This window comes from Phymastichus coffea, unplaced genomic scaffold (genome assembly GCF_024137745.1).
Source record: "Phymastichus coffea isolate CEN01 unplaced genomic scaffold, Cenicafe_Pcof_1.1 PCOF00114, whole genome shotgun sequence".
In the NCBI taxonomy this organism is placed as follows: Eukaryota; Metazoa; Arthropoda; class Insecta; order Hymenoptera; family Eulophidae; genus Phymastichus; species Phymastichus coffea.
The window spans coordinates 292,811-306,327 of NW_026706925.1; the positions used below are offsets into that span (position 1 = coordinate 292,811).

The following is a 13,517-nucleotide window of genomic DNA, read 5'->3' on the forward strand; positions in this document are numbered from 1 at the left end:
AAGTTGAATTCTTGGGTTGTTGAAAAAATACACTGTTAAATTAAAAAAATATATAAAAATAGCTTTCCAAGAATTGATCTGTCATTAACTTGTTTTTCAATTCTCTGCATTGGTTTTTCATTTTTTGGTTGTGAATGCACCATGTTTTGAATACTGACTTTGTGTTCGTTTACTTTTTTCTTATTATAGCTCTAGATTTATTAGAAACTTAGATTGCATTATGCATAGATTTTTTGCATTGCAAAATCTCATTTGTTTTTTTATTTCGTTAGAAAAAAGCAAAAGATGTCCTTAATATATATTCGTTATGAATTGTAGTTTTTCACGGCATTTTAATCATGTTTTTAATCGTCACTACACATAAACGCAACTGAAGTATTTAACGAACGCGAAAGAAAGAAATAACTAGAGTGTAACCTATAACAGAGTGAATGTCTTAGCATTATTTTTGCTGACTTTTTCTGCACTAAGTATAGTCTTTCATTTGCAATTATATTTTCAATATCTTTTATTTTGTTTCATTTTAAATTTATTATTTTATGTTTATAAAAGATTGTAGCAACGTTGTACTTGACGTTAGGATCTTTACATGGAATGCTTGAAAAATCAATATTTTGTAGTGAAAGCACGTATAACATCGAGGTTGGGTGAGCTTTCGTGATACGAAGGGCAATAAAAGCACTGGCACGTAATTAATCCTTCATTAAGTATGAAAACCGCTGGCTTTACAAAAAAAAAGAAATATTATTATCTGTGATCAAGTAATATGAATATTTATAAAAGCATTTTTTAAGTTGTTAGGTTGAAAGATGTAAGATTACTTTTCTTTTCTCTTGAATTTATAACGCTTGATCATAGCTAAACAAAGTGCTGCATAATCAACGCAATAAAGTTCTTTGTTAAAAATTGCGCTATTTCCACAGAAGACGTTAACTCGTTAAAAATGTCATCTCACTTATTTTCTTTGACTCGCGGTTAATTTTGCTTTTGTTGTGTCCCAATTTCAATTCGCGAAAAATCGGCAGTAGTTTTTATAAGAAAGCTTGCTGGTAGTCATACGGAATGCTCGGCTGTTGACATAACGAAAAATATGTACAAATAGATGTAGTAGCAATCGTGAACGGGAATCGTTGCATCGAATACAAAATAAATTGGCATAAATGTATACAGATAAGATAAAGAATCTAAAAGAAGTACAAAAGAAATTGTCTCACCCCCTCTCGAGCCAATGATTAAATTTAAAAGTCACGGACACCAAAAAATGAACTTAACCAATGCGTTTCTGTGTGTTCAAATTCGTAAAGTGTGTTCTTGGTTGCGGTCCAGCTAGCGGATGAGGATTGGCTGACGCCTAGCCTCCTAGTGTGATGGTAAGCAAGCGCGAAGATAGAGCCCCTGCCCCAAGCACGCAGACAGGACCGATCGTAAAGCGCCAGACGCCTCAGCCGGCATCATCCGCAACGTTAGTTCGGACGACGCCACCAACTACTACTAGTACTATTACTACTACTATTACAACTACTACAACTACTACTGCTACTACTACTACCACCGAGACCGTTATCATGACTATGGCTACAATTACAATGACGATGACCACGGCCACGAGGACTACAACAACAACGCCAATACAAAATCGCAGACCCAATCAACGAGCGAGGAGCAACAGCGATCAGCCAAAGAGACGCGTCGCAGTGCCACTGCCCGCTTGATCATTCACGTTGCGATCGATCACGTCCGATCGATTCGACTAATAAATGCATAAAAAAACATATATAAATATATACATAGGTGTGTACTAAAACTCGGTAAGGGAAGGAGGAGGAGGAGGAAGGGAGAGACGCTACGACGGTTTCCACTGTGTGTAAATGTAAATGTGTGTTATAGTTATAGCCTGTGCGTGAATTTGTTGTATGAGTTGCGAGGTGTGTACGTGTGCGCGCGCGCGTGTGTGTGTGTGTGTACGCACACACATACGCGCGCGCGCGCAAACACACTTTTTTCGCGCTGTACATCGCACACGGCGCGCGCGAGCGCAACGAAGAACAAAAGAAACAGAAAAAATACATGTAACTAGCACAGAGAGGCGATTCGTTATTTTTGTAGATTCCGTGAGTGCTTATGCAGCTCCCGAACAAAGTGGCACCGTCAAATTGCGCCCTCTCTCGCTCGTCCCGTGACGCTGTGTTGTGTATAAAACAGAGAAAGAGAGAGAGATAAAGAGAGAAGAAAAACTTGCACGTCGTAGCGACGTAGAAAAGTGGATTTAAAAAAAATAACATGACGATAGGAAAAGCAAAGTAGATAGTTAGTTAGGTATTATTGCGTTAAAAAGATACCAACAACCAGAAAAAAAAGTAAAAAGATAATTAGCAATTGCCGATTCTCTCGCTCTCGAGGGCCGACGTAAAATTCGACGACACGACAACGAAATCGGCCGCGCGCGCTCTCATAATATGACTATATAACGGTTTATCTTTCACGCGCCGCTAAAGGGGGAATGTTTCATTAGATATAATAGCTCCACGGACAAATTTTTCGCTAGTGAGAACAAAAGTAATTGGCTCGTGCGATCGCTGTGATAAGACCAATACAACAACAAATTATTGACGACGACGATGATGATGATAAAGAAGAAAAACGTACTTTTGTAAGATTCCCATAAGCTAGTATTTTCATAAAAAAGAAAAAAAGATGTCAAACGAGCATTTATTTTCGAATATTAAGGATGCTTTTTTAACAGGCAAGAGCATTTGTTGGCTTTCGTAGTAGAACAAAAAAGTTTTCTATTCACATTTGCTATATTTTTTACAAAGGAAAAAACAAAACACATAAATATAATAAAATAAATGAAATATAAAAAAACTCGGTTGCATCGCCACCGTCGTCAACTACTTTTCCTCTCGAAAGGTGACGAAACGGACAAAGCCTATACGTCGTTCATCTCTGCGAAGAGTTACAATCATCAATAAATAAATTAAAAAAATGAAAAATGCCAACATATTTCGATATACACATATTTAAAAAAAAGCAGTAATAATAAATGACGAAGAGTTACTCCTAGTCTAGGACACACGCACACACTGCGCCAGTCGACCTTTGTAAACCGAACGAAAGTGAGTTAAAAACTTACACATAGACTTTTTTATAATGAAAGAATACAAAAGTAAATATTCATTAATGAGTAACCGAGAACGACGTCTGCATTTCGAATTTCTATTCGACATATACACATATACGTGCACTAGACGCAAACATAACTATCACGAGACTCAATTAAAAAGAAAACAACACGCAATGTATGCTGCGGACCTCGAGAGGCGAGATTATGTTAACATAAGAAAAAAAATCCGTAGATAGACACATAATTGCACACAGCACGAAAGTTAGTGATTAGTCCATGAATAAGCAACAAAAAATAACGAAGAAAAATAACGTACACACAGCAAAAAATATATATACAAAAAAAAACTGTACTTAAGAAGTGAAGAATCTCTCTCGTGGTCGCGTGTTCCGTGCTGTCACAAAGTCGGGCTTTTTTAATTTTATTCTTTTTTGTCCTCTCCGACAAAGCGGAGAAAAAAGTAAGAGAGAGGGAGAGAGAGAGAGAGAGAGAGAGAGAGAGAAAGCTTATGCATGTGGCGAGATGCGTCTCCTTTCGACGGAAATCACGAATCCTTTCATGGTTAGGCGAACCGCTTTTGTCACAGAAGCGAATTGCAAATTTTATCTGAGAGTATTTTTGGAATTCTCTTTTGCCTGGATCGAAAGCGAAAGAAGACGCGACCATTAAGTGATCAGCTAGTTAAGACGATTGTAAAGAGTTTTTCAATGATTGTGTTTTTTTATAAGTTATAATAGCAATGCACTCATGCAAAGAAATATTACGGTGTTGCGTAGAAAAAGGTTTACATCTAGATTACGAAAAATTGACTGATTCTATTACTTTTTTATTACATCACGACATTCAGTATTTTACTTGGAAACGTATTCACGCGCAAAATAATATCAAGATCACAAATAGATTCAATCATCGATTTGACTTTTAAGTAAAAATAATCATCGCAAAAATTTCTTTGTGTCGGACACTGTTATTATTTTATAACTGAGTGAACTGATAAGATTAGCAATGAAAAAAGAGTGTTTGAAAATGAATAAAAGCTATAAAATAATAACGCACTGCGAGCGCGCGCATATATCTAAATATATATATATATATACACACATGCATATATATATATATATATATATATTGTAATAAGCCTTAGAAAATGCGGTGTGAAAGCACGGGCGACGATGCAACAAAGAAACCAAATGTTATAAATATATAAATAAATCTATTCATATACATAAAATGCAAATATATATAAATATATAAATATACATACGTACAGATATGTATACACATATAAAGCGAACAAAGAACGAATGTGTAAAAGCGGAAAAACTAAACGTTGAGAGTGTAAAAGATATATATAGAAACTATATATATTATATATAAAAAAATATATAGATATGGACATATATAAATGAATATATATAATATAAATTTGCGTATGTGAAAGCACATATGGTATAGAGATAAAGTAACTTAGGAAAAAACAAAGATACAAACATGCAATTAAAAAAAATAGGAGAGGACAAAAACATTTAACCACACGAATTGCGCGAGTAAATATGCTGAGAAAAAAAATTATGTACATTGTTAGTTAGACCGAACAGACACGAAAGAAAAAAAAGAAAATTATAGCAACTACAAAAGAAATATTGCAACTAATTGGTTGGTTGAACGCGTTGAACCTCGGAGTAACGGAACAAAGCGAAAAATCGTCGGGCGTTTTTACGAATAGAAACACGTATAGTACTAAAATAAAAGAATAAGTATATAAAATACTAAAAAAAATAAAGTAAAATAACACGGGAAATCCGCTCCTTCGAGGCTCACATGCGAGATTTTTCCTTCGACGTCTCTCTTCAATCCTGTGTAAAAATAGAAGAGAGCGCAAGCGAAGAAAAGAAGAGTAGCAAAGGGAGCCTTATAGTAACTAAGGCACGTCAGACTTTGATCGAGCTCACGCGAGCGCGAGTAAAAAAACATAAGCTTTGCGTTAATTCGAGCGCGCGTAATGAGCACCTTTTTCTTTTGCGCACGGAGAGAGAGACAGAGAAATTTTAGTCGTATAAGGTGATAAAAAAACTATAAACAATCGAAGTAGATTTTTGATGTCGAAATGGAAACTGGATTTAAAAAAAATATGTATAAACAAGAGGTAAGAAATATTTAACCTTAAGGCACGCACACCTACGCATACACGAAACACTCGCTTAATGATTAATATTCGTGTTATGATAATTTTTCGATTAACAATAGGTTCGGGTAAGAAAATCAAGTGTTTTATTGACATTACTTTGCTAGCCTTGATGTTTTACTTATCATTGGTATTTCACATTTTAATTACCGATAAGTGTTTTAAAAAGCTGTTAATCATGTTTATTGTTGTATTACGTTTAGAAATCGTGAAAGATTTACACACTTTCATATAAGTAATTTAACTAAACGATGGTTAAAAATAAAATGTTTGGATTAATTTTTGTTTTTTACATTTTCTTACAAGAGAACGACGCGCTTCTCACATGCATAATAGAAAAAAAAGAAAAAGGAAGTGGAATATAATAGAATTGATGAAAGGGAACCTTAGATTCGTACAAGTTTTATTCAGGCTCGGGGCTCGGTCAGTAGGTTAATGAGACACGAAAAATTGCCACGGAATCAGAAAAGTAAAACACTAAAGATAGAGAATATTATAGCGCGAATCTATATAAGCGCATTTCTCAACGTACCGATGGGAGTCCTTAACTTTTCTCCTTAAGCATCCATTCGCGTGATGTACTTTTCTTCATTTCCTTTTGTCTCTCTGATGGAGATGCACCGAGTCAGACAACGATTTCGCGATCAAAGTGCGCACACTTCAGTTTTTCTCTTATTCAGGCGGTGAATAGATGTACGGGTGAGAATTTTACATTTTGCCGAGAGACCAATGTTTGACTGAGAAGGCAAATCTTTCATAAACATTCCTTTCTCATCGCGGAACTATTAATGATTTTTACGCCATTGTTAATTTGCGTTGTTTAAGGGGTTGATGATCTAGTTAGGCTTAACAAAATATTTTATATTTCTTGGTATTAAACCTTCATTTTTACTTTTTATATGACTCGTTGAATAATAGAAAGACAAACGAATGATTGAAAATAAATATATTAATCTTTTATCTCGAATAAATAAAAAAAATAATGTGATAAATACGAAAGAGTAAATGTACTTGAGTTATTGAACAACTTAATGATCATTTGAGTGGAGAATACAATTAACGAAAAAATTGTACATGCAAAACGTTATGTGTTGTAGTAACTGTTTTTACGACTTGTTAACTCTGTTAATGTTAATTGGCGACACGTGTGTAGGTTCAACCTAATGAGTGATATTATGTTGTAGAACATTATCAATGGGGTCGAGTACAACAATCTAATCTTATTTAAAACTTTTATAACTAAATGAAAAATACTGAAAATCTGATGATATATGTAAATCTTTTCTTTGAGTTTTCGCTACTTTCGCTACTATCCAATCATCAACATTCATTACATAAAGCGAAGGAGGACAGACAAATATTTTTCTATAAACCTCTATCCACAATAAATTCAACAAGCAATGGAATATGCGCTGCTACTATTTACAGGCAATGATAGTGAATTCTGTTAGCTCGTCTTCTGAGCTGCAAACTAAGAGATGAATATCCGCGTCAATATTGCTTTTGATTTGTACAATATTTGTGTTGAAAATTCGTCGTTAAACAAAGAGTTTTTTTCGAAATCTCACGCAATTCGATGGATTCTACTAGGTTCAAAATAATAATATATAATACAAAATAATTTCACTCTTACTATTATTTGATGATCCTGGCTGATCTCTCAATTATACTAATAAGTTTAATGCAAAATATACCATTGTTTTAGTTCGTAATTCAATGTAATTTGAGGAAACTATTTTTAAAATTTTTATTACATTTGTATCAATTCTAATTTTACTCGATCATTCACTCAACATTTTTAATAATCGTCAAAATAGAGATATAATATTTTTGATAATCTTATATCAAAGTTTTCACCAACGAAACAAAACCATACTTTTTGGCAAATCGTGCAACGAATTAAAAACATTATTATTATCAGGGTTCTTAACGTAATTTGGAGATAGTAATTTGCAAAAAAATACAATGCTGATTTATGATTCACGCTCTAGCAATAGTTTTATATAAGGAAACAACTTTCAAACGATTTTTTTTTGCTTCTCAAACATTCACGTAACAACGAAAGAACAAATGAGGTTCACTGAAGAAAATTAAAAATAAATTAATTGCCAAAAATATATTTGAACTAAAGTGTATTTCGATCGATATGAATGAACTATGAGTAAAGAAAATTTATCGATCATCTGTATGAATATCACTCATATTGAGGAATTGCGAGAAAGAGACAAAGTAGGTGACAAAACGCTCGGCTGAAGAACGACACAAGGACAATGATATAGAGTGAGAAAGATGTGAAAAGATGATCGAGAATCGGACGGTGAGAAAGCCTATAGAAGCCAGTGTCGAATTGCGTGAGAAGGAACGATTGCCAACTGCTTACTTATTACTTGCTGTGGCGAACATGCACACTTTCATATCCACACACACACACACACACACACACACACACACACACACACACACACACACGCGCGCGCGCGCGCGCGCACGCACACACATAGATCGACACACACGTAAATAGACGTATAGCGAGCACCAAAAGAGGATATGAAAATATCCTGGCCCACTGAGATCCACGTGAATCAGTCCAAAATGTAGGTATTCGACAAGGCAAAAGCAATTATCAGAGGAGTAACTCTATTTTTCGTATTTTTGACAAATCATTGAATGAGCTTTTCCTTGTTCTCAACCATTTTTGTTATTCTTTAAATGAGTAAAAGTACGAAAAATGCTTCGTCTGATATCCTTTTGCAGTAAATCTATTGTTATCCATTATAAATAAAATGAGAAACAAGGAGATAATTATAGATAAAAATGAACATTGGATTAGGAAGCCATAGTGTAGCGTATAGGCGTAAATGAATTTAGAGAATAAACAATGTAGTTAATATCATAGAAATGAATAAGTAATCGTGATATAAAAAAACAGAATCAGTAGCTAATAGTGTTATCAGATATAGTCTGCAATACCGTTGTCTCTTTTTTCCTCTTTGCACAATGCACTTTCGATGATTCTTTTCGTAAAAAATAACGGTGGAATTTATTATCTTTTATCCGACGTATTAGCTCTGAACTTTTATGATTATCATGTTTTTTTCCAAATATGACGTGCAAAATAGAAGAGGAAGATAGAGAAAGAAAGAGAGAAAGAGAGAGAGAGAGAGAGAGAAGTATATAGAGAAGCAAACGATGAAAAATTTGTATATTATAATTAACATGCATAAACGTAATCGTGTAAACAAAATGAAGAAAAAGAACATAGTATATAACACTAACTACATAAGAGAATTAACCAAGAAAAACGTGTAATATTTGAAAGCTTTTTGTGCGGATAAACGAAAATGAAGATTTTTCCAGGTACGGTTTTTGTACTCGCTATAATCCTCACAATCATTGCAAACAAAAACTTTTGTACGACCGCTCGCGCGCGCACAGATGAGTAAACATAATTCAAATGACGATGATGACGATAATGACGATGATAATGACGATGATGATGAAAAATATTAATTATTTTTACCTAACCATATTTTGTAAGCGTATACATCGATTTTTGCATTGAAGTAGTCTGAACAAAACAAAACCAATTCCCGTAGATCCGTGCGAGATGCTTCATGATATTACATCGTTCATGGTTATACATATATATATGAAAAAATATATATATACCCGAATGGACGCATGATGCTTTGTTTAGAATAATTAACCGAAGGTGAGCGTTGACAGGTGAGAAAAAACTGTCGGCTATGCTCGAGGCTCGCAATACACTGTGTTATAAATAAAAAATACGTTAGTTCTTAAACATAGAGGAATAATAAAAAAAAACGGTCGAGAAGCATGCAAGGCGTGCCTGTAGTCTATATATCGGATACATCGTCCCGCGAGAGTGAACAGAAAGGGAAGAGGCAAGAAAAAATTAATAACGTTGTGTGTCTAGCTACACGTGTATATATACTTACTGTCATATACACGCGCACACACACATACACACACACACACACACAGGCATATAAAACGCGCGCGAGGTGAAATTGTGTGCCCGCGTGCGTGAGAGAAGTCGGGATATAGGATATTGACATATTAATATATTACAATCGATTCGATACATTAGTAAACGACTCGCGTGGGCTGCTATATGACACGCACATCCCGCAAGTCTCGTTTATTATTTAATCGCAATTGATAATGCGAGTAGGAAACAATTATTAAATGTAGCGCACGTTGATATATTATCATCAATTAGTGAATATTTGCAGAGAGTTTAGTTAATATCAATGAAAAAAATGAACTTACCGACATAAATAAGGCGTCCGATTTTTATGATCTGCTGGCAATTATCCCAACGTTCATTTTCGTTCCACGTAGGTAAAATTCGTATAATTGACGATATTTTATAAGTACGAGTCCAGGACGGTTTGCCGATTTTTATAAATTTTACTATTTTTCAATGACTATCAGTATGAATATCATTGTATTGTGGCGTACATATTTTTTTGAATGTTTTTTTAAATTAAAATATATCTATATAACAAGTAAAAGAGTATTAGTTACCGACTGAGTAAACTACTGTAAAACATAGTCTTTTATTACCTGTAACATAAATTTGCTAACGTTCTTTACTATGCCATCTATTTGTTAATTATTATTCTTTTAGATAATCTGATACTTTCATTAATCAAATTCTTTTATGTATGCTTTTTTATATTATTTTTAACTATTTTTTTCTTTTAAACCTTAGAATACTAAAAATAATTTGAAACTGTTTTATTGTGTGATTTATGTTTCTTAAAAAAATTTAATTATTTTTAAGAAATATAAGTCAATAAATAGTTCACATTAATTTTTCTATCGATATTCTGAGGTTATTTCATGATATTCTTTTTGTTTGTCAATTGGAATTGTATATTTGTTTTATATTTGTTTTAAATATACCTTTAATCTATTTTTACTGAAAATGAGATGTGGTTTTTATAAAAATGTAATTTTAAGAATTTTTATAAAAATTGTAAGAAGAGGGTTTATAACATTTTCAGCCTTGAAGGTCACTTGTAAGTGTATACTCGAATATTTAGTTTGTTTAATTTGACTAATGCATGATATTTCTTAACTAGTAAACATTGTGTCAAATAATTAAAAATAATAGCTTTTTATTACTTTGAAATAAATTATTTCGTAATACCAAATTATGAATAATTATTAACAAATGGTCATAATACTTGAATTAAATGAAAATTTGTTTAAAAATCACTCAGTTGGTAATATCCAGATATCGATTTAGTAAAAATAAAATCATCTAAGTATTCCGAAATTTTTCAAAAATATTCTTGGAATATCAATTCGCCCGTATAACAATACCCAAAATTTTCTTATTTTTTAGGCGAGTTTGGCTTAAAAAGCTCGGTTGCCTAAAAGCGCAACTTGTCGTTCTGGATGACTTGGCATATCACACATTCCACCGTAAGTTATAAGGAGTTAGGTGCCTTTTTCCCATTGACGGCGCACTTGAATATCTGTGAACAACAGCAACACTACTACGACAAAAAAAGAACGTTCTGTCGGAAAAAGAGCAAAAGATCAATCGAACTAATCAAAATAGTTGAAAGTTGAAAAGATATTTTTAAAAAAACCGTGAAGGGAAAAATTCGAACGTCCAAACTTTGTTATTGAAGTTTGAATACTTCAAAAATTAGTTGGCAAATAAAACGCGGCGAATATTTAATATTAGTATTGTTTTTTCGTCGGCACTCGCGAGGACGCTAAAAAAAGACTAAACTGATAACGTTAATCGCGTTGAGAGAGGAACTAGAAAAAAATAACCAGACTTACAGGTGAGCGGATGAGTTAATTATGACAAGCTAAATGAAGGTGAAAATAAGAAAGATCTAAATTTGCTTGCTCAGCGAGCGACGTACTGTATAAATACACTTCATTAGAAAATATATTCGCGTGATGTAGTTAGAAATCATTGTAATACGAGTTTGTGAAACGAGGAAAGAAAGAGAAGCGTCTTTACTTTTCGCTCGTTAATCAAATGACAAGCCAATCAAAGCATTAATCAACCGAATCAAAAGTGAACAAATGTTGGCAAAAGCTCGTGTCGCTCTTCTCTTTTTCCCCTTCACCGTGTGCGCACTCTCAGAAGAAAAAAAATGCGTTCGTATAATTCTATATAGATATGTTGAGAGGTTCGAGAAACACGCGACATTATATAGGCAAAAGGCAGGAGAAGTGTATACATATTAAGAAAAAAAATAGTTAATAATGGAAATAAATTGGCGCCCGAGCCACGTGGTGAAGTGAATACACATCCTAGTTAAGAGAAAAAAATAAAAAAATTGTATGCGTGTTGATGTAGTTAGACAAACAAACAAAAAACTTGATTAGCGAAAAACGCGCCTGTGAGCGTGCTTCGGCGTAAAAGTGTGCGAGCAGTGACATTTTCGGAAAAAAGAGACGTGCGAATGTGTCTAAGAGCGAGAGAGAGAGAAAGAGAGAGAGAATAAGTAACAACAACATGTATGATATTATACATATGCATAACATAGCGTAAAAACTATATTATAAATAACGAATGATGAATATAAATATATAAATATATATAAATAATATACAAAAAAGTAAACAAATTATAAATACGAAGGAAGTATATAAACGAGGACACAGGAAACCAAACAAAAAAAAACAACCATTAGACGTAAGAATATAAGATAATATTATTATGATGTATGGTTGGTTTATAATGTAAAATATATTATAGAAAATGTATTCTGACTTGTTATAAATTTTTTCCTTTATGCCTATCCTTCTTCTGCATAATCATCGAGATTTTAATAAACATTCCATTATGTTGTATTTTTTATGAATAATCCTTCCATCCATACTTTATGAATATACCTTTATCTATATAATTTTACATATCATATATTTTGCAACATTTTAAGTAAGTAGTGACCGCTATATTGAAGTTCATTAAAAGAAGTGCAGCCTCCCTTTTATACTATGAAAAAACTCGTAATAATTTCACTTATACCATGAATAAATATTGATATTATCCTGCGATATTACAAAAATCAAAATAAGAATGCATTATCAGTGGAAAAGACATTTTAACAACTTTTTGTACAGTTATCTTCAAATTTTATTAATAAACAATACATGCACTGACGATCAAAGTGATAAAAAAACACATAAGAGCATACAAGAGACAGCAAGTACGGCAAAAAAATATACACGCAAATTACCTACATTCAAGCCATCGCAATTATCCGTAGGATCTATCCTTCCGTAACGAGTAGCCAACCAATCGCGACAGTTTCTGGACACTCGTTCAGTCGCTTGCTCTCTCTCTCCCTCCCTCCCTCCCTCTCTCTCTCTCTCTCTCTCTCTCTCTATCTCTCTCTCTCTCTCCTCGATGTAGAACGTCGGTGTTGAGGGTCGAAAATGAGCGACTGAACAAATTTCCACAAAGCGTCCACAGAGTGCAAGAGGTACAAGGGAGAGGGAGAGAAACCGATAATTATTGTCCCTACGCCTTCTCTCCACGTTTCGTAGTCTCTCGTTAAATTGAAATACGCCTCGTTTTCCAAAATATGAAGCGCGGACGAAAGCACGGCAGTCCTCAAATTAGCGCGTTTGTCTCGTTTCTGCACTCGCGCGCTATGCTCCACGATAAAAAGGTACATACAAAATCCTAACTGCACTTTTAGTGATTTTCAGAGAGAAATTATTCGGGGACTTTCATATCAACGGTTTTTATTTGTTCAATCACTTTTTATTACAATCAATTCTATCCAAATATTTGGATATACACGTGTATTTATATTTTTTAATTTTGAAATATATTACACTGTACTATTTTTAACGAAGTTTCTGATAAAATTTACTTATTTTAGAAAAGCAGAAATAATTTATTCTCAAAAATGTACAGAAAAACACTCATATTTGCGCGATCAAATATAGGAATGGGCAGCTGATTTCAGAGGGAAACCGACAGAAGTGCGTTGGCGTGACATGCACGTACTTGCGTATTTTCTATGTAACGTGTGGCGGCTTCGTGAATCGTATATTCATAAGCGCACTCGTAGACAACCTTATATGAAAGCATTGTAAGTGAGTAGAAGCTCTTTAAAAGTCACTTTTTGTTTGCTTCAATTTGTGAGTTTAAATAAACAAAAAAAAGTTGAACATTATCAAGAATTTATAATTTTT

The 13,517-nt window shown here is 33.5% G+C and overlaps 1 protein-coding gene across 5 annotated transcripts in view; it reads left to right on the forward strand.

Moving 5' to 3' along the window:
• Positions 1-12,074, forward strand: part of LOC131670699 (nucleolysin TIAR) — a 199,377-nt gene extending 187,303 nt beyond the window's left edge. For 3 of the 5 annotated variants that reach the window (XM_058946521.1, XM_058946522.1, XM_058946519.1), the window contains one exon: positions 1,327-4,187. In XM_058946521.1, the coding sequence (XP_058802504.1) occupies positions 1,327-1,368 (42 nt within the window). In that variant the 3' untranslated portion in view covers positions 1,369-4,187. Of the gene's footprint in view, positions 1-1,304; positions 4,188-10,686 lie in introns of those variants that run through there. The other 2 variants (XM_058946520.1, XM_058946523.1) reach the window with 2 other exon arrangements.
• The last annotated feature ends 1,443 nt before the right edge of the window (positions 12,075-13,517 follow it).